Source organism: Lagenorhynchus albirostris, chromosome 11 (assembly GCF_949774975.1).
Source record: "Lagenorhynchus albirostris chromosome 11, mLagAlb1.1, whole genome shotgun sequence".
Classification (NCBI taxonomy): domain Eukaryota; kingdom Metazoa; phylum Chordata; class Mammalia; order Artiodactyla; family Delphinidae; genus Lagenorhynchus; species Lagenorhynchus albirostris.
Window position 1 is genome coordinate 57,545,005 of NC_083105.1, and position 27,983 is coordinate 57,572,987.

Here is a 27,983-nt window from a genome sequence, read left to right on the forward strand (position 1 = left end):
CCCAGCCTCCACATCTGGCACCCCCCACAACTGTTCAGTCACTGTCACCAGATCTGTCTTTTCATCCCACCCCACCTCACCCCCAGGACCTTGCCTGAAACAGCCAGGCAAAAGCCTTGTGACAGGAGGGCACAGGGGTCCGGAACCCTGGTGCTGAGACCCCACCTTCCCAGTTACAATACAAAACGGAACTGAGACTCTGCCAGGAACAATCAGAGAAAGCAAGAACATGGATGTGTTCTGTTTGTAATAAAAATTTTCTTAAAACATTTTAATGGAACATTTCAATGACATCAGAGGGTCAGGAAAGGTCTGTCTCCGCCCAACCCTGTGTTTATTTTCTGTGGGGAAAGGGGCAGGGTTCTGGAGTAAGCGTGCACCTCCCATGGAGGAAGCTCCTTCAGCTATTTCCCTTTCCCAAACCTTGGCTCAGGAACAGCCAGTCCAACCGGAGGAGCCATGGGAGACAGGAATGGCACTCCTTTGAGCCACACCCTCACTACCCCACTGCCTGCATTCAGGTGGCGGTAGGGGCAGGAAGGGGCTGTTGCTTCCAGATTGCCTCTCAACAGCCTTCCGGTAGAGGTAAAGGTAAGATACGGGGAAGACACAGGTAGGTGACCAGAGATAGTTTGTAAGCTTTCTCTTGGGAGAGGTGTTAGGCCCTGAGAGCCCTGGCCTCAGCTGTCACCCTGGAACCTAATTAAACGGGGCCCACCCAAAGTCACACAACCAGCAACTGGCCCAGGGCCCGGAGGGAGGAGGGTATTTATGAGGCTGTTTGAGGCAGAAGTTAGGCCTCCCACTTCCCCAACCCCCTTAACTGTAAGAAAGATGCCCATCATGACCCCAGACAGCTTTCTGGGCTAAAGACCTGTAATCTGGGGACAGAGCAGTGAGAAGCCCATGGCATCAGGAGTGCAAGCCCTGCCTGTCTGTGTTCCAGGCTCCAGTAAAGCTGCCATTGCTTTTGTAGTTTCTGGGGGCACAGAGGTGCTCACCAGGCTTCACAGGGACCTTCCGTCGTCTCACTCCTCTGCCCTTGGTTCTATTAGCACCCCAGTGCCTCTGGTCTTAGAAGGGTTCTGTGTGTTTTCTTAAAAATGAACCTTACTTTGACCTCAGAGCAAGAGGTACTTGAGGGCCACCTCCTCTGTATCTTTCAGGGACAGCTAGAGCCGTACACACGGAAGGCGTCCACAGCACACAGAGATGAAAGCAGTGTGGTTCCAACTATGGGTCACAACCTGGTGGTGGGTCATGAGATCCATTTAGAGAGTCATGACCAGCATCTTAAAAAAACAGAATACAATAAATAGAAAGTATCAGAGTGCATGCACATAGCAAGGATAAGTATTGTCCCATGAAACTTTTGTTTCAGTTATCTCACAACAAAAAATGTATTTCTTGCTGTGTGTCTTACTGAACCCCTGGTTCAGAGCACTGGTTAAGACATAGACTCACAAATACATAAAGAAAGTCTGCCTGCTCTGTGTCAGGCACTATGCTAGATCCAAAATGAATAATACAGTCTTAATCCATCTTCTGGTGGGGAAGTCTGTAAGCAAACTATCTGCAAGAAATGATGCTAAGTGCTCTGAGAGAGTACGTAGGAGGCTATAAAGCTCTGGCTTGAGAGTGGGTATCTGGGAGGGCTTCCCAGAGGAGGTGATGCAGTCAGAGTTCTTAGCAAGAAAAGACAGTGACCAAAAAAAAAAAAGAAAGGACAGTGACTAGGTTCTGGTATCTCCTCCATCTTATAGATAGGAAAGGAACTAGGTGAAGTGTCAAGATTCAAGTCTTAAAGTCAAAAGAGAACTTCTAGGGAGTTCCCTGGCAGTCCAGTGGGAGTCAGCGCTTTCACTGCCGTGGGCCCAGTTTCAGTCCCTGGTCCGGAAACTAGGATCCCGCAAGCTGCGTGGCGTGGCCAAAAATAAATAAATAGATAAATAAAAAGACAACTTCTAGTCCTGCCTCCTCTTCTTAACAAGCTGTGAGACCTTAGGTGAGTCAGTTAACCTTTCCAAACCCTGTTTCCTCATCTACAAAATGGGCATATCTGCTCTGTCAACCTCGAAGCAATAAGAGATCAAATGTGACAGAAAATGTATGTGAAAAGTACTTTGTAAACTATAAAAGGGGGAGGGATTGTCTCTATGGAGGAGGAAAATTACAGTGTAGAGAGGTGAAGTGTCCCGCCCAACACTACAGAGTGGGATGGGAGGGGTGGGAGGGAGCAGGTACCCCTCAATCCTCAGTCCTCAGCCCCTGCCTGCACTCCCTCCTCCTCCCACCGCAGCAGCTTAACTACCCCACTAGAGGGTGGGGGGAGGGCCCCAAAGGCCCCCTAGCAACCTATTAAAGATTTACCTCAAAAATCCTTTTCTATTCATGACCTTTTGACCTTCTGACAAAGATGGGAGGTAAATATGTGAGAACTCCTCCCTTTCCCCTTCTGTTAATGAATTAGGATCTACCCAAACTCAGTGTTTAAAGTTACATAAGCATCATTCAGATCTGTACCAGCTACTTTCATTTTGGAAAAACTGCATTTCCATTAAAATGGTGTTATATAAAAAGGTTTTATGTATGTATGTGTAGGAACAGAAGGAACAGGTACACGTGAGCACTGTGAAGGCACACAGGCACATACACATCACAACCTCACCTGTCCTTATGGGGAGCAGGTGTTTGATAGTTCCTGGTGAGTTAAGATGTGACCCGCTTGCTTGTCCTCCAACCCCCAGTGAGACCTGGTGCATGTTGGGCAATGGGAACTGCAGCAGGAAGGCCATCAGCTGCCCCCACCCCCCCAGGGACCAGAAAAATCCTGACCTTCCTGAAAGTTCCTTCCTTGGCAGGGTGAGCTCCATTGAATCATAAACTACGGGGGTTGGAAGTAGCTCAGAAGTCACCCAGTGCAATCTCACTGGACAATACTCTCACCAGCCTTGACGTGAACAGCTCCCTTTCTCCCAAGGCAGCCCGTGTCACCTGTGGACAGCTGTAGCTCACTGGAAAAGACCTGATACTGAGCTGAAACCTGCCCTTATGGAGCTCCCACTTCTTGGGAACAAATGTATATCCCTCACCTAGTATCTTGAGCCCAGGAGCGAAAGGTGCCTGGGGCCTAAACGCAAGGAGGGAGGGCAGCAAGAGTCCACAGAGCTGAAGCTCTACCCTTAAAGACCTCTATCCATCTAAACTGAGGCTGGGATTGTGAGGGAGGGGGAGCGAGGCGGGCAGGGCTGGATTGGGAGGAGGGGAAGAAAGCGGGGGAAGACTTGAATGGGAATAAGTGAGTGGCTTTGAGCAAAGCTTGGCTCCTTAGGTCTCATTTGAAGCGGGGCGGGGGGGGGGGGTCAGACCATCCCGAGGTCAGTTACAGCTCTCATTCTCTGAGGTCCTGAGTCCGCCTACACACACACATATCCCTTTCAGGGTTCGATGGTTGTACTCTTATGTGAAACAGTGGGTCCACAATTCGAGCGCCAAATAGGAAGTAAAACAACTGTCCGAACCCTCTCTCTCATCCTGGCCCGACGTGAGTTAGGCTTCGCGGCTTGCTCGGTTACCGGAAGGGCGGAACCATTCTACCTTACCCACGTAGAACTGCACAGACGGGAACACCCCAGCACAAAGTAGGGAAACGTGAGCTTTGGAGTGTCCTTTTAAGTAGTTGGGAAGGGGGTGTGGCCGAGGAGGCTGGGAGGCCGCAGCCCGGTGAGGGGGGGAGTGGCCCGGGGGCGTGGCCGCAGCGTCTGGAATGTTGTTGGGTCCTCGCACCGCATAGTAAGGAGGGGTCACGCCCCTTTTCTCGGAGGGGGCCAATCGGAACGCCGGAGCGGTTTCAAGTCTCCCCTGCCAGCCTGCCCGCCCGCTACCCCACCCCCCTCGGGGATTCGCTTTTTCCGTAACAAAATTGCAAAGCTCCGGATGTTCCGCAACCCGGGCCGCTCACAGGTGGAGGATCCCGGGGCCTATGACGGTGCTTCGGAGCGGGAGGCGCCAGCGGGCTGTAGAGAGGCCGGGTTGAGCTCCTGGAGGCGCGCGGGGGTGGGCGCTGCAGCCGCGGGTTGTTTATCTGGAGTACGGAGGGGAGGGGGGAGCCTGGAAACCGCCCCGTGTCCCATTTCCTCCTCTTGTTTTCGCTCCGGATTCTCCATGTTGGACCCAAACTGAGGAGCCCGGAGCTGCCGCCGGGGGATCGGGGCCGGGGGCAACCGGGGGAGCCGTTGCCCGGGCCTCCCGCTCTCCGTACAGGCCGCCTCCCTTCCCGGCCCAGGGGAGGAACAAGAGCAGGGATGTGAACAGCAGTGGGAGTCCGAGTCTCGGGAGCCGGAGCCGGAGCGGGCCCCCGCCCAGGCCCCCCAGCCCAGCCCAGCCCAGCCTGTGCGCCCGCGCGTCCTCCCGCCCAGCCAGCCCGGGCCCGCGGGATTGTTAGATGGAACACGGCTCCATCATCACCCAGGCGCGGAGGGAAGACGCCCTGGTGCTCACCAAGCAAGGTAGGGGCAGCAACTTCCCAAAACTTTGCGTCGCCCCCGGGCGGGGAGGGGGCTAGTACAGCCCAGAACCCGAGTCTCGGCCCCAGATCTCCCGGGGCTCAGAGTGGGGGATTCCCACCCGACCTCCTACTCCATCCGCCTCTGCGACCTGGTGCGCACCCAGGCCCCGGGGAGGGTTGCGCGGGGCCCCGGGCTCCCAGCGCCCGAGGGGGAGGGGCGTCATCCGCGCAGCTGTCACTCTGTCCTGCACTCCCTCCCCCCGGGCAGAGAGACAGAGGGGTAAGCGCTCGTAGCGCGAGTCCACTCGCGCCCATCCTCTCCAGAGTTGGGGGGTGGGGTCGTCACTTTCCCGCACCAGAGCGCGCGGCTGCCCCAGGACCGCGGGAGAGAGGTGGGGAGGGGAGGGGAACGAGGGGGTCCCGGACGATCCCGAGCTAGAATGGAGCCGGGACTGGAGTCCAGCACTTCCCAGCCCCCACCCCTCCCGCCCCCAAGCCCGAGGTTGCTCAGGCAGTGGTCGGTGACGGCGTCCGGCGGGACTTGGGACCAAGTTCACCGCCCGGAGGCGGGGGCGGCCGCGGTGGGGGAGGGGCCGAGCTCTGGCTGACCGGACTTGGTCCGCGCGCGGCCCTGCGCTCGGCCTGGGACCTCGGCGCGCGGGACTCTGGCCCGGACGCCTCCTGCCTCTTTCGCTGAGCAAACAAGCGCGACCCCGAGGCCCGGCCGGAGCCCCTCCCTGCCCCGGTGCGCTTCCCCGGGGCCGCCGCCGCACACACAGAGCCGCGTTTGTTTAGCCCGAGATTGGTGTCCCTGGTTATATAATTCGCCGGATGGCATCAGACCCGGCGTGTTTCTGAATCGCGCCGCGAAAAAGTGCGAGTTCTTCGTGGGCAGCGGCTCGCGGCCCCCGCCTTCCTGCGGGTCGGGTGGAGACACGAGGGGGGTCGCGGGCCCTCTCGGGGGCGGATTTGGGGACCGGAGGGTGATGAGGCCGAGGCCTCTCCTGGGGGCGGGGGAAAGGTTGAGGCCTGAGGGTGGAATCTCTGAGTTTGGTCACGGTGGAGGCCCCGAAACTCTTTTCCCCTCCCCCACGTTCTTCTTCGAGGCCTTGAGGAATGTGTCTAAAATAGTGGACAGAATTTCCGCGGGGAGTAAGGACTAGCGTTTTTTTTCTGGAGAACTTCCCAGACTGGGGCCACCTGGCCTGAGGCTGGGGAGATCACGCTCTTGGGCCCAAATTCGGAGCGTCCCTGCCCTTCCCCTCAACGCCCCCAGAAGAGGGCAAGAAGGGCCAGTGCTGCACTTGAACATATTGAGGCCTAGAGCCTGCGGGGGGGCCCAGCTGTGGAGCCTGGGTATAGCCCCACATCCCCGTATTTGGCAACATTAGTCAGCAGATCATTTATTTCAGGGGTTCCCGGTCCCAAGGAGCTCCCCCAACTTGCCTAGGGGCAAACGGGCTGGCCTGGTGGTTTCAGCCATTCCCTAATTCCCCGGTGCAGTGGGGGGGGGAGGGGGCGGCAGGGTGTAGTGTGTGTTTCCTGCATCGCTGGCCCTACTTTCAATAAGCCTTGCCTGCTCAGATCCCAACCCCCGCAAAAGACCCTGACCCGATGCTCTCCTGACTGCATCACTAACCAGGCTACAACTTCACCCCTCTACTGCCTGCTCAGCTGTGCTGAGGGCTGAAGAAGGGAGGCTTTCTGTGTTTATAACTTAACTTCGGACTCTTCCCGCTCTCTTCCTAACCTCATCTCAGGAAGGGACTCCAAGTGCTAGCCAGAAATGAAGAAATGTGGATGTGGAAGGATTCCAGAGGGGGCAGTGTTGATGAGAAGGGAAAGAAGAGTCCTGAGCTTCCCTACTCTGGTCCTCTCCTCCTGGTGGGGCTCAGGAGGGTGCCTTCCCAGTGAGGGGACCACACCGGGAATGAGGGAAGGCTGGACTTCTGAAGGGACAGCTTACAAATCAGAGTTGGAAGTTTCATCCACCAGGGCAAGTGGTAGGGAACAGAATAGATGACAGTAGAAGGCAAGCAGCTGGCTTCTTGACAGTGTTCAGCTGCTGATGTTGGTTGGATTTTTCTTAGAGTTATGTTTTTCGTTTTTTGTGTGGTTTGTCCTTCAGACTTATCCCTGGAGGAATCTGAATTCTCAAGCGGACAGCTTGGGGTTCTCTTTCCCCCCTGTGTAATTTGACTGCATTCCAGAGAAGACATACTTTCTTCCTAGGCTGCTTGGGCATCCAGCAACCAGCAAACCAACTTTCTGAATCCCTCATCACTTACAAACAAATCCTGCATCTTTAAAAAAATAAAATAAAATAAAATAAAAGTAGGGGTGGGGAGCAGATGTTTTATTTAGCTCCTTTGGAGTTCCGTGCCCTCTCCCCTCTCCACAGTGTCCCATTTCTAGGCTCTGCCTCCCTTTGGAAAAAGGGGAAGGAGTACTGAGGCAGTTTATTAATCAGTAAATTTCTAGAAAAATACAAATTGCTCCTAGCATGGGCGGTTTTTTAGTGCAGTTGTTTGCCATTGCAGGTTTTTTTTTTCTTCTTTTTTAGCATTTTGTTCTGGGAGCTTTAAGGCTGGCTGGGTGTGTTGATGATTCAAAAGTAATTATAGTAGGGGAAGCAGAACAAACAAAGTTGCTGAAAGCATTGATGATAAAAGGACCCAAATTGGATCATCTTCCCAAACAGAAGGGTGAAATGGCTTCCTGGTACAGCAAGGATAGGGGTGTGTACGATACCAAAGTAAAAGAGAAAAGTTAATATCAGTGTGGCCAGAAAATGGCCATTTATTGCAGCCCCATACGAGGGTGTCGCCCCATTGCTGGGAGATTGTGCCTCGGGCTTCGAGGCTAGATGGGGAGAAACCAGGGAAGTGGGCCCACCTTATAACCTCCCCGTGTGAAATGAGAGGGCGGAGGCAAGTTCCTCCAGAGCTTGAGTGACCCACAGCCCCTCTGGGGGAGTTGGGACCTGTTTTGTTTTGTGAGGCCTGAGCCCCTTCCTTTCAGGGAGGGGATGATGATGCCTTGAGTTGTCTTTTCACATGTAGAACTGAACAACAGGTTCTGGTAACTGAGCACCCCTAAGAATTAGGCAGGTGGCAGGTTTTTCTAACTCTTGCTTTCTCCCCATAAGGGAGAAATTCTGCCTCTCTCTCTCATGTAAAAGCTTAAACACCTTTCGCTGTGGTTGTAGCTAGGCCCTTACCTTGAAAAGTTTAGACCAGGTCTCAGCCTCCCTGGGGCTTTCCTCCTCAGCTTGTTCTGTGAGCATCCAGGGTGTGCGCGCAGCTGGCTCCTCCCGCCCCACTGGAGCCTCTCCCCTCCCTGCGCAGCCTCAGCCTTGGCCTCTGTGGCTGCTGAGTCTCGCTCCTCTGTCTCCTTTGGAGTTGTTCCCCCATCTTGGAGTGAGGTAGGGGCTTGTGTGGTGACTTAAGCTTGTGTTTGCTCTCTCCCGAAGCAACCGAAGGGAGCCCTGCTAACTCAGCAACAACGTTTGTAAATGCCCACCATCCCGGGACTGGGAGTTCGCAGTTCTGCTGCTGAGTTTAACTTGCAGAGCTTGCAACGGACCAGGACTCAGGAAGTGCTGTGAAAACCCCTTGAGAGACGGCAAGGGGTGGTAGTGTCCCTGAATCCTGTCTCCTCCTTCTCAACTATAGGGGTCTTAAAGAAACTGGGTGGAAGAGAGGTCCCGTTTCATGCTCTCGGTGGGACCTTCCAAATCCCTCATGAACACGGACTTTGTTAAAACGGTAAATACGATAGAAGTCACATTTCTAGCCAAGGTGAGTTGATGCTCCCAGCCTTTCTGTGGAAAATTAATACATGTATTCATAACTAAGCAAGAGAAAGACAATACGTATTTATATGTAAGTATATATCTCTTCCCCTTCTCCTCAACTTTCTTCCTCCTAGCTTTTGGGTAAGTTGGGTTATTATCTTTTATTACCATCTTGGGAAGTTTGTCTCTCAGGGTGAAGAGGGGATTGGGGGGCAGGGGCAGCAGTTAGAAGTGTTCAGAAGAATTGCTCCAGGAGCAGAATTGGTTGCCTCAGGCCTGGATGCAAATCCCTATTTGCAGTGAGACTTGACAAATCACTTTACTGTGCTGGGTGACTTATCTATAAAACAGGAGTATCGGTCTCTACCCTTCTCCAATGCCTTGTACTTAGCAGATAATTGATAGATGTTAATGTCCTTCCTTTTTAGACAGCTAGACCACCACTCCGGTTCTCCTCCATTCCCCCAAGGACATAGTGCAAACAGCACACGGTCATGTGGGTTTTATTGTTAAAGACAGGTGGCCGGGGGTCAGAGGGGACACTAATGTGAGGGCTTAGGCCTTCTGGAAGAATCACCCTTTGAGACTGACAGACAGCCTTGCTGCACAGACCCCTTCTTTGTGCCCCTGTTACATAGGATGGGATTTTATGCGAGTAGCATGTGCCTTGGGGCTTTTGCCATCCTGCCTGGCGCCTGGGCATCTGGGATGGGAGGAGGCCGGGGAGCCACGCACCTCCTATGAAGAGTCTCTGAAGTCTAAACCTTGTGAGCAGTTGCTCGGCCCCTCAGAAGTGGATGTAATGAAGACTTGAGACAACTGTGTGCTGCGTTCTCTTACCGTCTGCATTTGTTTTGAGAGTTAAAGAACCCAGTGAGATTCAGATTTCTTTAAGGAATGCTAGTAACAAGGAAAGAAAAAGAAGCTGGGATTTTGAAGAGAAATAGATGTTCTTAAGCTATGTCTTTGCTGCTGTGGTTTTGGGGTATAACCTTGAGAAAGCACAAACTCAGCATTAAATTGCTTTCCACCCTGTCTCAGGCCAGCCAGCTCGGGAAGCACAGAATTAACTCACTTGTCCTGCTGACACCGGGTTGGGTGTGGCTCTGTCATGATTCCCTCCCTCTTCTGAAATGGAGGAATAGTTCCCAACTGGGATGCAGATGAGCTTATTAACGTGCAAATCTTATGAAGGAACTAGTAGAAATCAAAGTGGAGAAGTTGACTTAGAACTTGAAGCCTCTCTGGACCAGAGGCCAAATAGAACAGAGTTTCTTTGTCTGGCAGAGTGCCCAGCCCTTCAGGTCTGAGTGTGCTTGCACCAGGTCTGTTATTACAGAATGGGTCCTCCAGCGAGCACATGGCCTTCTGGGCAGGAGGTGCAAGGATGTCCTGTTTTATATTCGTCAGCTGTTCTAAGGGTTATAGCCTTAAACCCGATCTCTCAGTGGACCTGCTGGCATTTCCTTTCTTTTCCCAGGTGCGCCGTCCTCCCCTCCCACCCTGCCCCCCACCCCAAATCAGGCTTTGCTCTTACTCTCTCTTTATTCACTACCTTCTTTTTCTCTCTTGACATATGAATAGTTTTCGCATCCTGTAGAATTTGCTCTTTCCCACCCACACAGTTCTCAGGGAACAAATGTGGCCCCAACCCCAATGAGAGCCAAGCAGATTCATGGGAAGGCTCAGAGCACATACCGCTGGTGTGTGGAAGTGCCTTCCCAGGACGTGGGTCCCAGCTCTTCTGCCTCCATGGCAGAATGGGGCTAGGGCTCCTCCTTCCCAGGAACAGGGACCTGCAGGAAGAGACAGGAGGCTTGGGTGTTTTGTCTTGTGACGGATTAGAGCGAGTGCCCCTAGAAAGGAAAATCAGGCTCTGGGGTGCAAGTCCCCTGAGACCTGCAGAGACATTGAGCCAGTGAGATGTGGTGGGGAAAGGGGCCACGGGGACTCTGGCTGAATCGCCCTCCAGTCCTGCAGGGGTTAGTCAGGGACCACTGGCAACCTTTAGACATTGGCTCCCAGCCAGGGACACACATCAGAAACTCCTGTGACACTTACTAAAAATACAGACCCCACCTGGGTCTTAACTGAATCAGAGCATGAGCAGGTGGGCCGGGCATCCGTGTGTTCCAAATGCTCCCTGTGGTTCTGACAGGTGTCCCTGGAGAAGAGCCAGGCGAGCGCAGCAGCGGCCCCAGCTGCCTGTTTAGCCCTGAGCAGGAAGAGTCCCTGGAGGGATCCAGTTTTCCTGTTTGTTAAAGATCCTGCGGCTCCTAAAGGGGAGTCCAAAAGTTTTCTGAGTGTGAATGGACAGAGTCGTGATCCCCACTTACCAGTAATGATCACGTGATATTTATAGAGCACTCACTGTGGGGCAGGCACTGCCCTAGCCTTTTATATCTATTGATAGTGTCTCACTTGAGCCTCACAATGACATTGTGAGATAGGAATGATCCCCACTTGACAAGTGAGGAAAACCTCCGCTGAGAAACCCCAAGCACCTTGTCCACAGGAACGTGGCTGGTTCGTGTGAGCTAGGACTGGCTCAGAGTCAAACCTAACGCTGACCCGCACTGCCTCTCATTGTAAGACACCATGCAGTGTAGACCTTTTCTGATCGGCCTGCAAGGAAACAACCCAGGGTGGTGGTGCCTTAGGTGAGACCACAAGGCTGCTTGAGAGGCTGAAGTGGGGCAAGAGCCAGGCTTCCTGACTCCAGCTCAGTGCTCTCTCAGCGGACACACCTATACTGGTGGGCTGGTCCCAGATGCAGCTGGGGTGTGGGAGGAGTAGGTGAGTGACCCTGTAGGTGGGACAGACTCCCTGGCAGGCTGCTTCCATTCCTTCTGCAGGGGCCAGCCATGAGAGGAAGGACAGAAGGAACCAGTTGGCCACCCTCAACGAGCGTGTGTGTGTGTGTGTGTGTGTGTGTGTGTGTGTGTGTGTGTGTGTGTGTGTGTGTGTGTGTGTGAGAGAGAGAGAGAGAGAGAGAGTGTGTGTGACTGGGATTGGTTTTTGTGGAGTCCTGGAAAAGGCCATTTCCCAGGATTGACCCTGCCACTACTCCTCTGTGACCTCTGGAATGAGAAGAAATCTCTGTGCTCTCTTTCACTGTGAACATTTTGAGATTGAGACTGAGTGAGATAAAGGTATGAAAGTGCTTTGTACTGAATGACTAGCAGCTGAGATTTACTGAGCGTTTTACTAGGGTCAGGACACACCCAGACCGCATTGTAATTCTCACAGCTCTATGTAATATAGGTAATGTTAGTCTTTCCATTTTACAGATGAAGAAACTGAGGCCCAAGGCCACACACCTTATATGTGGCAGAGCCAGGATTTAAGCCTAAGTCCATGGCACCTGTGTAACCACTCTGTTGTTCACTGGTCAGAGGAGAGACGGTTGAGGGTCCCTTGCTTTGTCCTGAGCTTTCGTTCTTCTTCCTCCATCTCACTCTCATGCATATGTCACCTAAAGCAGGCTTCTTAGCTGGAGAGGAAAGAGGCACTAGATTCTTCAGGTCTTCCACCAGACCCAAGCATTTCAGGAATCGGGCAGAGAACCAAGTCAGGGGCTGAAACAGCCACTAAGAGGGTGTTTGTGTCCTGCTGGCAGGTTTCTTTTAGCCTCCCGGCCTCCCACAGGGCCTTGCTCCGCACCTCCTTAGGAGGAGCGGGAGGCTCAAGGCGGGCAAGTATGGCTTCCAGTCCCCCACAATGACATCTCTGCTCTAGCAGGCATTGCATACAGTAAAACAAGGGCAGGGTCCAGCCCTTTGGGTTTTCCTGGATGGCATCTCAGGTCTATCCCTGCTGCTGCTGTGAGCAGATCACTTCAGATCACTTCCTGACATCCACCAAGAGCACTCTGGTGTGGGGCTGGGGGCTGAGCCTGCTGCTGATGTATCCGTGAGGAAATTGCTCTGGTCCAGGGCCTGTTGCTGCTTCTGGGAACCCACCCCCAGCCCCAGCATGTTTCTAAAATATGTTACAGCTGCCCAGGCGGGTGTTCTGCCAATAACTCTTTTAAAGGCTGATTTGGAAATTGACAGAGTATCTTGATCCTGTTTTAGAAGTTGCTGGGGATCCCGTGCTTCCAAAACTTAGTGCTTCTTGAGGGAAGGTCCTGAAGTTGAGGCCCTATGTTGAGATCAGTGACGACTGCTGGAGGGGCAGGGAAAAGACAGGCTAGGCAGTGAGTGACCGGGTCCCCCACCCTCACCCCACAAGTGGCATTAAGGACCCAGGACTGAAAGAAGCCCTCCTCTCTTAGAAGACAGGTAGAGGCAGGGAGCTGTCCTGTCCAGGGAAGGGGAACTAATGGAGACGTCTGCGTAGGTAGGACGTCCTGGCTGCTGGTCGCAGGGAGGGTGCTAGTGTAGAACATGCTGGTGTGAGCCAAACAACATGGCTAAAACTACTTTTTAAAAGTCCATGCCGGGCTTTTCTGGTGGCGCAGTGGTTGAGAGTCCGCCTGCCAATGCGGAGGACACGGGTTCGTGTCCTGGTCCGGGAAGATCCCACATGCCGCGGAGCGGCTGGGCCCGTGAGCCATGGCCGCTGAGCCTGCGCGTCCAGAGCCTGTGCTCCGCAACGGGAGAGGCCACAACAGTGAGAGGCCCACGTACTGCAAAAAAAAAAAAAAAAAAAACAGTCCATGATGTCAACTTCACAGCTGCTTTCTGGAACTTCAGGAACTGGTGCCGAGCTGGGTGAGGCCCCCCTGCGTTGTCACCTGAAGAGAGCAGTGTCAGCAGTTGCGCGCTGTGGAAACTGGTACACCCTGCCTCTGGCTTCCAGTCTTTCCTGTGTGGGGGATGTCTAGGCATCTCTCACCTTCTTGTTCCCCTGCTGACTCACCTGATGGTCCAAGAGTCCTTCTGTCCACCTGGCGCTTTAGGGCCTGTCCTTAGCCAAGGCACAGATGCCCCTTGCTGAGGACCTGGGAGGACTCCTCTCCACGGGGAGCCCCAATCACATGCATCTTGGCTGCAAGGCCCAGGCAGCTGGCCAAGAAAGGCCAGAAATGCTCCAAATACTCTCCTTCCTCCAAAAGCTAAGGGGAGGGAGGCCCCTCCGGGAGGCCATTTTATAGTGATAGCCAGACTAAATCCTTTGCTGTGGGGGGAATGAGAGATGGTGGAGAAAGAAGTACTCTGAGAGATGAACCAAGAAAGCATCCTTCTACATGAATGGGCTTGTTAAAATCCGACAGCCTGAGAGCTTGCCTTCTGCCGAATCCCAGGCGGATGTGTGAGGAGTTCCTTTGCTGGGACACAAAGCTGTGTTGTTGGCAACAGTGATATCTCAACCTGACCTTCAGAAGAAGGTTAAAAATAGCGTTGTCCAGGCAAAGCCAGTCTTCATCTGTGTGTGCGCGCATGTGTGTGTACACGCATACATGTATGCGCACAGGCTCCTTGAGAGTCAGAGGCAAATAGTATCCCCACCTGGTGCCTCTTAGGGGCCAGTGATGGTGGACACAAGGGGAGAGGGCATTCTTTGTCTCAAGTGGAACAACCTCACCTGCTTTCCTGTTACTTGCAGAGACCAGCCAAGGAGTTTGCAACTGGAAAACAAGTTTTGTGGTGAATTTGGGAGAAGGTATAGGGGTGGTTTTGACTTTCTGAAACCTGCTCACGATCAGAGTTCCTCTGGCGCCTTTCTCATCTTCTGTTCTTGAGCTTCAACCACATGCTGGGTGGGTGGCCACAGTGTTGCCAAGGAGTGGTCATCTCCCCTTAGATAATGTGAAAATGAGCACGGCATTTAAGTTTAGTCTGCACAGTGCGTTACTGTGTTCAGTCAGAGTGGTCTTGCTGTTATCCCAGTTAACGGATGAGGAAACTAAGGCGCAAAGAGGCTGTGTGGCTGAGTAGTAACTGGCAGAGCCTGGACCCCAGCCCAGGTGATCCTGGGGGGAGGGGGAGGGGGAATACCTCCCACATCCCCACTTCTCTTCACATCCTGCCTCCATAGGAAGCCTCACAGCAGTGAGATGAAGGGGTGGCTTGGCTTCCCTGTTCTCAGCAACCTGCGCACTTTCTTCTTGAGCCAGAGCTCCCCCCGTTAGGTCTGTGCTGGTCCTTTCCGACATTCAGCCCCAAACCAGATGTTCGGAGCCGGGAGAACAGATGCACATCAGTAATGGAGCTTTGTGGTACCCACTGGAATCCTGCCTTCGCTCACTGGGGAAACCTGTGCAATGAAATCCTCACCGGCCTGTAAACCCTCTTGTGCCAGTGTTCATCTCCCGGGAGGGGCCGCTGCCCCTTCCTGTCACACACGGAGGGGTGGGGGTGACCTGCACCTGGCTGTCAGGGACACAGTGCTGAGCGCTGGTTGAAAGGAGTCCTTTGAAAGGCTCTTTGATACGAGTCTCAGATCCCTCTCTGGGTGTATCCCCTCATCCTTAAACCCCCTCAACAAAGTGGCTCTTGGACCAAAGCTCCTGGTTCACGTTCCTCCCCCCGCCCCCACATTGTCCTCTTGATCTCCCAGAGGTATCTGCCAGTCGGAGCAGGTGCAGGGCCGGGGTGGCGGTGAAGGGAGCCTTGTACTATTTCACCCCTTACACCTTTCATGGACTGCCCAAGAGGACAGCAAAGGAGGGGGGCTGGACCCCAAACTGATCCTTCACCAGCCCAGCCTAGAGAGGAGTAGGGCACACACTTGAGAGATCTTAAGAGTGCACCGCCACTTCCCACCTGTTGCAGGAGTAATCGTACACAATGCCTGAGCTGTAGGGGACCCTACAGAGTAGTTGTTAAGAGCCCTGCCTCTGGGTTCAGGCAGATCTGGGTTCAGATCCTGGCTCTGCTGTCCTACTACCCGTGTAACCTCAAGCAGGTTACTTAAGCTCTCTGTGCTTTGGTTTCCCTTCTGTGAAATGGGGGATTAGTGCTTAGAAATGGGTTTGTAGTGAGGATTAAATGAAGTAATGATGTCAAGTGTCTTGACACAGGCCTGGCCCATCACTGGTGCTCAGTAAACATGATCAAGGCCCAGAAAGACCGAGTGGCTTGCCTCAGGTGCCCAGCTCGTCATAGCCCACTTCCCTGTCCTCGTAAGGGAGGGAGTCTTTCTGTTTCTAACTCTTCTGGGCGGTTGCAGACTAGCAAAGGCTTCCACAGGTCCTGGCTCTGTAGAAGCAACAAAGGCCCTAGAGGCCCCAGAGTTATTCACTCAGCCAGAGTCACGAGCACCTGCTGCTCAGAAGCCAGAGGCCAGTGAATGTACCCAGCTGAGGCCACTGCAGGCCCCGTCAGGAGGCAGCCATGTTAGGGGGAGGCTGAAGAGGCCCTGATGGCCACTGATTGTCAGTGGCAGTGTTTGTAAAGGTGAGGAGGACACACAGCCTGGAGAAGGACTGAGGGAAGTGGGGCCCCAGTGGGGGAGGGGGTAGTGAGGAACACCTGGGGTGCTGACCTTGCTGTTGTGGGTCTGGGGTCCCTTCCCCAGGCGCCACAGCTCTTTGCTCTGCTCTGAGCGCCTGCCCCCGGGGTCAAGGCATCTGTGGTCTCTGAGGCCCAGGGGCTGCCTGGCCGCATTGTGTTTTAAGAAGACCTCATCCCCTGCAGAGTCCGAACCAGCTGAGGAGCGCCCCTGCCCCCTCCCTAGCTCCCTGTCTGAGGCTGGAGCGCTCCTGCCTGTTGGGCCTCCCGCAGGGGGCACCGGCGAGGCCTCTCCACGGCCCCAGCCAGCTGCCCCTTTCAACCTCTGCCTCTCAGGATTACTCAGCCTTCACAGCGTCTGTCACTAAGATGCTGAGTGCGTTCTTGATGGCCTCTCTTCAGGAAAGGCTTGGGCTGTGTGGCCTTTTAAGAAAGGCTCAGTGCCCGGGTTAAGCCTCTGATTGTGGTTCTGCGTGAAGAAACCGTAAACCAAAGGAAAAGGGATGGTTCAGCTTTGGTCTTAGAGCTTTGTGTCAGCGTCTGCTTGCGTCCCTGGGCTCGGAATTGAAGGTGGGCCGTACAGGCAGGTGGAGAAGCTGTCCTTTCCTTCCGATTTCTGGATAGATTATTCAGAGTAGGAGAGGGTCCGAGGAACCTCTCATCTTGCTGTCTTTAAGTACTGGGCTCTGCTCTCAAGTTTGTCTCCTGGACTCAGGGGCCTTGGGCGAGGCCTCCAACGCAACTTTTTCCTTCAGGGCAAAATCCCCAGTCCCTGGAAATCTTGACTCTTCCAGTAGGGCCAGGAGCTTGAGAGCGATATCCAGGTTTTTAGGCTAATTGCTGGGGAAGCCTGAACATTTTCTAAAAGGTTTCTAATGGTCATACCAGTGTCAAGGGATCTGTCTGACCCAGGGAGGGGAAGGAGAGAGCACTGGACCAGACGGACTGGGGTGCCCAGCCTGCACCTGCAGGAAGCCCTCAGCCTTCCTGCTGAGCCACAGCTGAGTCGGTTGTCCTGGGGCGGTGCTGGCTGCCCTTTGACTGAGGGTCAGCGGCCTCACCTTTGGTCCAGGGAACAGTTTGGTTTTCTCTCCTCTCCAGGGGCTCAGGCAGCCCAGTAACTGGGTGTTTAATGGCTCTCCCATCACCTCTTCTGCCAGAGCCGCCTCCGTGCAGGTGCAGCATGTACTCTGAGGACTGAGCCAGGGAGCTTGGCCTTGCTGGGGTGGGGGGCTCACCACATTGCCCCCCCTTTCCCTTCTTAAACCCAACAGCACGGGGAAGGTTATCCTCAGTGCCACGTTCTGTTCCCCACCCCCACCCCCCCACCCCCCGCCTACATAAAGGCAGAGACATTTCTGGGACTTACTTCCCTGCACAGGAGTTTGCCCTGTGCTTTAAAGCCGAGTGGGGTGGATTTCATCCCAAGGCCTGGCCCCCGCCCTGGCCCCCGGAGAGGAGACCTGTGGCTGAGGACCATTCTGGCAGCGGTTGTGCGGCGCCACCTCCTGGCCACAGTACCCATCCTGGCTCCCTGCTCATCCTCAACAGTTGCCGGCACAGTTCCTGTAAAATAAAAGGAGCTTGGTGGGGGGAGGGGAGGAAGGCGGTCCAAGAGGGAGGTGTATATACACATATAGCTGATTCACTTCACTGTACAGCAGAAACTAACACAACATTGTAAAGCAGTTATACTCCAATTAAAAAATAATAATAATAAAAGGAACCTGAAAAAGACTTTCCGAAGTCCATTTCTGGTTGATCCTGTAAATGCCTGTAGCTTTTTCTATCAGCTTGGCCTTTCTGGGGCTGCCTTGCCAAGCCTTCTATTAAAATGGCTTTGTATTTCCAAAGCCCAAACTGTCAAGGCAGGACTTAGCAGCTGTAGCCGAGAAGCAGGGACGTCAACGCAGAACCCAGCCCTGGATGTATGTGTCCCAAGAGAGTGATATGCCTGTGGTCTTTGAGGGGAGGGAGTGTTAAGGAAAGTGACTGGAGTGTGGGATGGACGCAAGGGTGTGAATGAAACTTGTAGTTTCTTGGGGCTGAAGCTGTTCTATTTTCTAGTCTGTTGTTCTAGCCTGGGCTCAGTGCTGCCAACTAACTGATTGAAGGAAGCTGACCTAGAACAGGGCTGTAGCTGCACCGACTTGAAGCGGTCTAGCTCACTCCCTTCTCTAGAATGGGTAGTATTCTGGGAACTGGTGTTAGGGAGGATTTTTGTGAATTACCTTGGGGTGTTCCCTCAGTGTGCTGCTACCAAAGTAGATTCTATAGCTGGCCCCATCTCTCAGTGCCCCTTCACCCCCACGGAATGAAGAGCAAGTTTTCTGCAGTTCACTTCCCAAACCAGGGACTGGGCATTCCTGCTCTTTCTAGTTTACAGAGAAGATGTTGGAATAAACATGTACATTTCACCATTGACTGTATTTGGTTGTTCGCCAAGCACGTGCCTTGTGCCCCAGTGGAGCTTATAAACTAGAGGGGATACAGCATGGGGGTGGGTATTTTGGACAGATGCCCTGTAGCTAACGCCTCTGTCGTTCCCTCCACTCTAGGCCTGGTCTCCAAGTCCTCTCCTAAGAAGCCTCGTGGACGTAACATCTTCAAGGCCCTTTTCTGCTGTTTTCGCGCCCAGCATGTTGGCCAGTCAAGCTCCTCCACTGAGCTCTCCGCATACAAGGAGGAAGCCAACACCATTGCTAAGGTAGCTGGATCCAGGGTGGTGTGATGCCAGCAAGGACGGGACTGCTGTGAGCGAGTGGGGGTCCCCGCAACCACGGCAGGGAGACAGGGCAGCCTTGCCTGAGTTGGAAGATCTGTGGCCCGGAGGAGGCCCTTCCTCTGTCCTTCCCATAGTGGTCCATCTTCTTCCTGTTGATTCCCATTTGTGGTGTGGGCCATCTGGGTGTCCCTGTGGTTTCTGAGGGGCCCCGCGGTCCAGATCCTTCCAGGTTCCAGGAACCGTGCAGGGTGCTTTGCGTAGGTTGTCTCATGTGACCCACAGCAGCCCTGCGAGGAGAGCCACAGGATTCCCCTCACAGACGGAAACTGAGACTCAGAGGGTGTGTGTAGCCGCTGAGTAGTTAATGGTTAATAAGTGGTAGTATCAGGGTTTGAACTCAGATCTCTCTGGTTGTAAGTCCTATGATTGTTGTTTTTTATTTTTAACTAAGCAAAAATACCTTCCAAGTTACTAGGCTTTCAGGGAACCAAGGAATTGAAATTCTATCACATTCTTGATAACCCCTTCCAGCACTATCACCTGTACCTGTGAGAGACATTTGGAAATGTGTGGGTGTCTTTGATTCTTATAATTACCAGAAGATATGTCTGGCATTTCAGAGGCGGGGGACAGAAATCCTCCTTTCTGCAGTGCCATTTGACTTCTTTCTGAAACACCAAGGTTTAGCTGTCCTTCCTCTCTTTCAAAACCAGGCTAAAGATATGTACATCAGTGAAAAATCACCTCATTATCCAAAAGGGGACAATGGTTAAATGAAGTACAACATGACGGTATTAACCGAACTATTAATTTTTACTAAGAGTTCACAACAATGTGGAAGAGTATTGAGTTGCAACATTAAGTCAAAAAGCAGAATGCAGGGCTTCCCTGGTGGCGCAGTGGTTGGGAGTCTGCCTGCCAATGCAGGGGACACGGGTTCGTGCCCCGGTCCGGGAAGATCCCACATGCCGCGGAGTGGTTGGGCCCGTGAGCCGTGGCCACTGAGCCTGCGCGTCTGGAGCCTGCGCTCCACAACAGGAAAGGCCACAACAGTGAGAGGCCCGCGTACCCCCCCCCCAAAAAAAAAAAAAAGCAGAATGCAAAATTATATGTCATGAAGAAAAAAGACTGCTTGCCAAAGCAAGCTTGAAGGAAATGCACTGAAATGCCAACATTAAGTTTTTCTAAGTGCTAGGATTTTAATTTTTCTTCAGGGTTTCCATTAAGATCACTTACTTGTTACATTATAACGTTTTACTTATTAGCCGAAGGCGGGAAGAGGCTTTCCGAGCTCTCTGCACTCTACCTCCCCTCACGTTTCAGGACCCACAGTGTGGGCTCACATTGGCTTACTTGTGCTTTGTAGGGGCTCAGTGCACCTCCCCCTAATCTAGGCCCCCAAGGAGGATGGAGAGAACACATGTTCTCAAACAGCAGCCTGGGTTTCGGGACTAAGCAAGAGGCCAGACCTCCACAGTGAGGAGTTCCGATTTTGATTCTGCCTCTGACTCTGTGTCCCTGCGTCAGCTGCTTGAGTCCCCTGTTCCTTGGAGAGGCAATGGCAGCTGAGAACAGGGACACTTCCTTCTCCATCCTGCATCAGGCCGAGTGTGGAAAGAAGATTTTGGCCCCTTTCCTGCCCAGCTCTTAAGGAAAGTCACTTTTGTCGTGTCAGAGCTTTCCAGGGGGCTGGGGTCTTGGGGAGAAAATTCCCCTCCAGGCCTGAGTGGGCTTTAGACAACCAGGAAAGGCATTAGTGGGCTGGCACTGACCACCTTCTTTTCTCCCGTAGTCGGATCTGCTCCAGTGTCTCCAGTACCAGTTTTATCAGGTATGTGAATCTCACAGGGTATGGCCTCAGAAGCCCCAACACCCAGTGATACCTTCTAACCCCATGCCCCATGCGGTGAAGCCCTCATTCCTCTGTGTCTGGCTGGCTAACTCCCTGCCCTTGGAAGCTGTTTGTCCCAGATATTTGCTGAGGGCCCACCACGTGCAAGGCATTAGATTGTGCGGGGGACAGCCGGTATCCATCACCAGCTCTGGCCTCCAGCTCCAGTATCTGGATCACTTCACAGTCCCAGGCTGAAGGAAGGAGCCAGCTCAGTCTCTTCTTTCTCTACCTCTTGGCCTTTAAGTGTCGCCTCTCTTGGGTTGAAGTAGGGGGCTTCCATCTCCTCAGTGGGCCCAGCTCTTCCCAGAGTTCTATTGGGGAAAATTAGTCTTTCTTGGTGGCAGATTCAGTAGCCTGGCTCTGGTTTTAGATTCCAGGGACCTGTCTGCTCCCGGAGGTGACAGAGGAAGATCAAGGAAGAATCTGCGTGGTCATTGACTTGGATGAAACCCTTGTGCATAGCTCCTTTAAGGTAACTGGACATCTGGAGCTCTTCTTACACTCGTCCTGGGCTGTCTTGGAAGCCTGACTGCAGGTGCCAGTGAAGTGGCCTAAAGTTGATGATGGAAGAGTGATCAGAAGTAGGAGGGCCGGCCTCTGGCATTTGGCCACAGTCGCATCACAGATACCTGGAGGCCCCACCAGAGAATGATGTTGAGTGGGAGCCCCTGCTCTCCGCAGTTGCTGACAACAGGCTACAGCTGCCCCCCAGCCCCGTCGCAGCACAGCCACCAGGGCTCTGTACAGGGGTACAAAAGAGGGGTTAAGTCAGCCTTGGGCCATGCCCCTATCCATTTTATCAGGATGTTTGTTAACTCAAGAAAGCCCAGAGACTGTCTGAGCTCAGGTAGAATTTGCAGGTGGTGGTAAGTAGGGAAAACCAGAAGGGGTGTCGCAGCCTGTACTTGGGTGAGAGCCACTTAGTTGGGACAGCAGGAGCTTCCTAGGGCCTCTGATATCTGTCCCTCCCCACCCCGCCCAGGGGGTGGAGCACTGGCTGTGGCAGGGACTGGGGTGTGGCTGGGCTCTTGTCCCTTCCCACTAGCTGACTCATTAACTCTTCTGCCTTCCAGCCAATCAACAACGCTGACTTCATAGTGCCTGTAGAGATCGAAGGGACCACTCACCAGGTGAGCTGCTGCCAGGCCACGCCCAGCCCAGGAACTCGGGGTCTTCTGCTCCTCGGGGCTTGTGTTCCATCAGTTGATCCTTTCCTGTAACTTCAGCCTCTCTGCTTTTATTGGTAACCTTTCACATTCGAGGCTTTCGCATCTTAAAAAATGCAGCCCCTCATCCCCCTCTAGCTGTCACTTTTTTTCTCTTTGCAGCCAAGCTGTTTAAAATTAAATTATTTAATAGTAGTAATAGCTATCATTTATTTATCTCCCCTGGTCCTACTGAATGTGACCAGCACTGTTATATGACTTAATACATTTTCTCTAAAGCTGAAGAGTTGGTGTATCTGCCTGTTACAGACAAGGAAGTCAGTACTAGCTGTTTTCTCTCCTCCCCTGCCCACCCATTCCATCTAGCCGGTGAATTTCTTTCTCCCCAGAAAAGGCATCTCCTCCTCTGTAAAGCTTTCTCCGATTCCCCTCCCCTTGGGGTCCCTACACTGGATTCTGCCACAATACATACTCAGTACACATCTATCAAAAAGCGCTTGAATCTAAATAAGGTGACGCTCTGGCCCTACACAACCTGCTCAGTCCAGGGTTAAGGATCCTGTGGTGTTGATAGTCAGATAGAAGAGTTACTTGTAGGGAGATGGGGTTTGAGGCTTCCATGGGTGGTCAGCACTATCCTGTGTCCATTAGAAGCTTTCTTCACCCCACCACCCTCCTCCCAGCTGAGGTGCTCTCCCAGTCCCAGTGCTGGACTCTGCACAGCAGCTCTTTACAGTCTAGTTGAGGGTATAGAGAAATATACAGAACCCACAGATTTTTTAAAAAGGCGTATCTTCAAACACTGTGAACTCCTGGCTAACAAGGAGAGGTGTGAATAATGGAAAAGGGATGACATTTACATGAGTGGGGGGTGGGGGTGAGGTGTCTACCTGCAGAAGGTGCGTTTTCAGCAAAGAGTGTTGAGACGATGCCAAGCTTGATGAATAGCCAGGAGGAGGGAGGGACTTGTTGAAGGTTAAAGAAATGGTAAATGAGGGCTTCCCTGGTGGCGCAGTGGTTGAGAGTCCGCCTGCCGATGCAGGGGACCCGGGTTCGTGCCCCTGTCCGGGAAGATCCCACATGCCGCGGAGCGGCTGGGCCCGTGAGCCATGGCCGCTGAGCCTGCGCATCCGGAGCCTGTGCTCCGCAACGGGAGAGGCCACAACAGTGAGAGGCCTGTGTACCACCAAAAAAAAAGAAATGGTAAATGAAAGGAGGCCCGGTTGTGGCTACCTGGAGCAGAGGGTTCCTGCAGCAGAGCTGGGAGGGGTCTGGTGAGTCGATGGCCAGTCCAGGCCGTCTCCAGGAGGGAGAGTCATGGCAGGCACATACACCTGAGCAGGGAGTGAGCTGGATGAAAAGAACTTTGAAGGAGTGGTTCCAGTAGCCCCTGTGTAGGCTGGCTGAGAGGAGAACACCTGGATGGAGACAGGGAAGCAACAGACAGCAGGCCCATGAGGGACATGCGGCCAGTGAAGCTTTTAGGCCATAATGTGCAAGGTTATGAAAGGTGGACACCAGGGTTAGGGGTGGCTGTCAGGGGCAAGCACAAAATGGGGGCGTCACTAGAGCGAGATGCTGCAGGGTGTCAGATCTGTGGTCACTGAGGGGAAAAAGTCACTTTCCCCTGGTGCATTTCAGAGAAGCTCTGCGAGGGCATGAGGTTTCAGGAAGTATCTGCGACCCTGCCTGATAGGGTCCTGGACTAACTGTCCTGTCAGAGCCAAGGACAGGAAACTCCCACAGAGGCTGTGGCTGGATTCAAGTAATCCAGGATAGGCTGTTTCCATCTGTGAGGCCTATTCTTGATTACTTGTTTCTGGAGGCAGCTGATGGTTCGCCGCCGGAAACAGATGGCTCCTGGGACATTAGGTGTTTTTGTTTCTTCCTGAGCTGGGTCAAGGTTGGGACCACTGAGCCGGCAGAAGCCTGGTGAGGAGGTGACGCTCGTGCCCTGGTCTGCGGGGCAGAAGGCTTCCAGCCAGGTGGTCCCAGAGGCTGGGGTGTGGGAGTCCAGACAGAGTAAGGTCTGAACCTACTGACTGCTCTTTGTGTAGGTGGTGACGGTGACCGATGCCGTGAGGCTTCACCCTCGTAGGGATGCCTCCAACAAGCCTTTCTGCTTTTCCTCAGGTGTACGTGCTCAAGAGGCCTTACGTGGATGAGTTCCTGAGACGAATGGGGGAACTCTTTGAATGTGTTCTCTTCACTGCCAGCCTAGCCAAGGTACCTGGGGGCAGGAGGGGAGTAAAGAACTGGGAGCAGGTGTGGCAGCTCCTTGCAGGTCACAGGATGCCACGGGGAAACCAGGACTGCATCCAAACAAAAAGCTTCTGCTCTCTTCTCAGTATGCTGACCCTGTGACGGATCTGCTGGACAGGTGTGGGGTGTTCCGGGCCCGCCTGTTCCGTGAGTCCTGTGTGTTTCACCAGGGCTGCTATGTCAAGGACCTCAGCCGCCTGGGAAGGGACCTGAGGAAAACCCTCATTCTGGACAACTCGCCTGCTTCTTACATCTTCCACCCAGAGAATGCAGTGAGTGGTCCAGATACACCCATATTGCAGGGATTGGGAGAGTCCCTGCCCTGGAAGGAGGAGGGAGAAGGGGATGGTGGTGGAACCATGGGCTTTACCAGAGGAGGGCACCACCCCAGGTGGACCAGCCAGCCTCCGGGGGTCTGGGGCAAGGGAGGGAAGCAGTGGCGGTCGGGAGACTTAACGCTGCCTTTTCCCTCTCCAGGTGCCTGTGCAGTCTTGGTTTGATGACATGGCAGACACTGAGTTGCTGAACCTGATCCCAATCTTTGAGGAGCTGAGCGCAGCAGAGGATGTCTACACCAGCCTTGGGCAGCTGCGGGCCCCTTAGCCTTCCCTGCTGCCAAGCAATGGCCATCCCAGTAGGGGACTTTCCTACACTGTGCCTTTATGATCAGCCTGACAGAGCGGAATCTGGAGCATCTCACCAAATGAGACCTGGAAATAGAAGTGATTGCAAAGAGCTTTAGGACAGGTTAGATGCTGAGTGGGCAGATATCAGACCAGCGATACCAGAGCTGCCTGCTCCCTGAGTTGGGTTCCCGAGATGTGAGTAAGTGTATTTGTGTGTGTGTGTGCGTGTGTGTATGAGTGTGTCTTGCCTTCAACTGTGGTCCCGGGATATAAGTGTTTCAGGTTGGGGGAGAAAGTGAATGATCAAGACTCTCCCCAAGTTAGTTTGTCTCCTCTCCTGTCACCCTGAGAGCCACCGAGCTCTATAGGGATGAAGACCATTGAAGGCTCCGTCGCCAAACCTATGGCCTTTCCTCAGCATTGTAAGGCTTATGCCACGGAGAAAGGTAGAGTCAGAGGCTGCCTTCGGGTGCCCCAGGCACACATCTTCCTGAAGCCTTTCTCTCGCCGACTGCTGCAGACAGAAAGACGACACTTCTGGGGAGATGAAAGCTTGTATCCAGAACTGGTAGCCCCAGTGGCCATCAGGTCCTGTGGCCCAAGGGCTGCACTAGCCTCTGGCCGAGTGCCTGGCTCGGGCTCTTTCTGTGTCTCCCCAAGGCTTGGGTGCCAGGCCTGCCTTCCTCACCACCTAGCCATAGTCTTGAACCTGTGGGGAAGGAGGTCTTCTCCCTGCCCTGGAAGAGGACAGATAACTGATTTCCGTTCTTTTGACTCTGTTTTAAAATTCTCTTTCGAAATATGGAGTGTTGGGCTGTTTTGTTTCTGACAGAGCTACAGCCCTGGGCCTGAGGTGAACGTGGGAGGCCCTGGTGGTGCAGGGAAGAGGAGAATCCCAAGGGCATGAGTGTGTGTGTCCCCTTGGCTTGTAGGTCAGCTGGGCTCGGGATGTGTCCCGAAGTCTGCTCTTCAGGCATTCTGTGCTGGTGCTGCCGCAGGGACTTTGTCCCCAAGCCTGGGAAGGGCGCTCTGGGTCCCACCCACCTGTTTCTTGGGCAGGGCTCTTTTCTCTCGTGTCTTCCCCCAGGGCCAGGTGTCTTCGTCCTTCCTGGCTGTTGCTTTTTCTCTCCAGGGTCTCAGGCACTCCTGCGTTTCCTGGGCTGAGGGGCTGGGTGTTCTCACCGTTTAGTTTGCCAACGTAACGCACGTGCCTCCTGCCAATGGTAACAGGTGTGAGTGAGCTCTTCACACACCTGCGCTTTGCGTGTCTCTTTGCTTTCAAAGTTTCTTAATAGTGAATGCTTTAAAAAATAAGTCACACAAAGGAAGTTTCCCCAGGATGGAAAACAAAAGGGGAAGTGCTGCTGTAATTGGGAGCACAAGGGATCCCCTAGAGGGAGCCCCACTTCAGCATCACTGCCTTAGCCATGGCCTCCCCTCCCTCCGTCGGGCGGGAGGGGGTTCCTATCCCCCTCTCTGTTTTCCCTGGAGGCAGATGTCACAAAGCATTTGTAAGTTGCTTCAGGTGCAAGAACACCGCCCACTCAGGACTTACCCCCATTATCCTTTTCAGACTGGCCACACACTAGGGCAGTGTGAGGAGCTAGCCGGGACCAGGTGGTGGAGCAGCAGCGTGGCGTTCTGAGCGCCTAGCATCCTTCTCTAGCATTGTGATGCCACCTCCCCTCCTTGTCCCAAGGTTGTGAGGCTTTGTCTTTCCCTTTGGTATCACATGAGTAGAAGAGGGTCCCCAAAGCCCATGTGATCATTTCCCAGGCATCATTCCCTGGTGCCTGTGGGATCCTGCTTCATGCAGGTAGGGGAAGAGGGCTCCAGGGCTGGCCGGGAGCGACACCTCCTGAAGGAAAGTGGGAGCTTCTGATTCTAAGGCCCTGGCCTAGGCCTCTATCCTAATATTGCAGGAGGGGCCTCTCTCCCAAGCCCCATCCTAAGGATTAGCCCTTGGGCCAAGTCTGCCATGGGGTCCAGCTATGCTTTTCTGACTAAATAAGCAATAAGAGGCTCTAAGCTGATCCAGTTCCGAGGCCCCTTTCTGCCCTGCTTTGGGTCTCCTTGCCTCCAGGTGAAGGAAGAGCTGGTGCCACCCGCTTTCCTATCAGACTTGTCCAGGTGTTCCAAGGGACTCATGACCAGAGCCCAGCATGGCTTGGTGGGAGTGTCCCCGCTGCTTCTGCATGAAGCCTGGCTCCATAGGCCTTGTTCTCGCCAGAACCCTGCCCCGCGCCCATGCAGTTCCTCACCGGAAATGCCACACCCCCACTCACCCTCTCCTCCCTTCCCTGGAGAGGCAGCTCAGCCAAATAGGTCTAGGCAGGGTCCATCGGTGTGGACCAGAGCCAGCCTGAAGTCATTATGCACCTTCTGGTCTCCAGTTTCACAGTGTGTTAGGGGCAAGAGATGACTGCAAGACGTGCTCCTTAGAGGAATCAGGCCAGACTCAGTTTTGGAGGAAGGCAAGATTGAGAGAGAGCCAGTTCACCCCAGGATCTCTTCCGGGGTTTCCTACCAGCCTTCCTGTTTGAGGCTGGTCTTCGGGAAGCAATAGGCCACCAGGCCTGGTCGACCCCAGTTCACGCCGTGCCAGGAATCTGCCCACCTGCCAGGTTCAGTTCTTTAAGGTGCCTCTTCAGGGACACAGTGTGTCTCTCTGATTGGGCTTCTAAATCAAAAGCCTGATGTTCGTGTCCCTCTCATAGGGGGAGCTTTGGACACAGGACCGGTTTGGAAAGGGTCAGGTAAGAGTTTCCACTCTGCACATTGTAGAGGGGACACTCTGTAGGTCCATGGGTCCCTTACTATAGCGAGGTTGAGTAAATTTGCCTTCAGTTAACCTGGGACCTTCTGTTTAATTCCCTCCTGCCTCCCAAAGATTTTGACCATTTTACAAATTCACCTCTGTTAACAGTGGCCCAGAAACTTCTCTGTGCTAAAAGCATGGGAAGTCTAAAGGCAGTCATTCCCTGGGAAATGGATCCCGTCCTGTTTTGCTACCCCTACCCTGTTCATGAGGCCTCATTCAATAAGGCAACCCCCCCGTAAGGCTGTCCTGTATCCCATGTCCCAGAAAGGTCAAGTGTCTGTGGAAAGTAAGCCTGTTTTCCCCTTCAGGTCTTCAGTCAGTTACTTGCCACTACTGTCCCTCAGTCGCCTTTTTTGTAAAATGGGGTTTTAGTTTTGTCCTTTTATTTTAATACTGGTAAATACTTGCATTCAAGCAGGGGAGGGAAGGCAGGGGTCTGGCCCCCTGCACCATTCCTTTACTGCTGTGGGGTTTGCCCCTGGAGCAGACCCTCCTCTTTGCGCCCCGTGAGCTTCTTTGCTTGTAGTATCTCAGATTTTACATGTTCCACGTCGTGCCACGTAACCCCCTTCAAGATACCGTTTGGAGGGTGGGGGAGATCTGCTTCCCAATGTGACTGGGCTGTGGGGTTCTGACTACCTTGCTCACAGGTTCATGGTTTGATAAACTTGTATTCAAAAACTTGAAATGTAGGACGCCATTAAGTGTCTGTTTATATTTTTGGAATATTTGTACTACTTACAATTAATGAATAAAAGTGGGTTTAAAAAACCCATCCGTGAATGGACA

The 27,983-nt window shown here is 53.5% G+C and overlaps 2 protein-coding genes across 7 annotated transcripts in view; one reads left to right on the plus strand and one right to left on the minus strand.

The window, feature by feature from the left end:
* Positions 1–3,797: 3,797 nt before the first annotated feature.
* CTDSP2 (CTD small phosphatase 2) lies at positions 3,798–27,981 on the plus strand. The gene is made up of 8 exons (XM_060165711.1): positions 3,798–4,508; positions 18,259–18,407; positions 20,218–20,256; positions 20,690–20,791; positions 21,393–21,449; positions 23,619–23,711; positions 23,834–24,019; positions 24,225–27,981. The coding sequence occupies exons 1-8, from the start codon at positions 4,445–4,447 to the stop codon at positions 24,348–24,350; spliced, it is 816 nt and encodes a 271-aa protein (XP_060021694.1). The 5' UTR covers positions 3,798–4,444; the 3' UTR covers positions 24,351–27,981.
* TSFM (Ts translation elongation factor, mitochondrial) overlaps positions 19,600–27,983 on the minus strand; it is a 37,386-nt gene continuing 29,002 nt past the window's right edge. The window contains exons 7-9 of one of the 6 annotated variants that reach the window (XR_009543434.1): positions 22,719–22,903; positions 21,447–21,652; positions 19,600–21,058 (exon numbers count right to left, since the gene is read on the minus strand). Coding sequence is in view for 1 of the 6 variants with exons in the window: in XM_060165708.1 (XP_060021691.1) it covers positions 21,015–21,058 (44 nt within the window). In the remaining 5 variants the exon portion in view is untranslated. Of the gene's footprint in view, positions 21,059–21,446; positions 22,904–27,983 lie in introns of all 6 variants that reach the window. The other 5 variants (XR_009543433.1, XR_009543431.1, XR_009543435.1 and 2 more) reach the window with 5 other exon arrangements.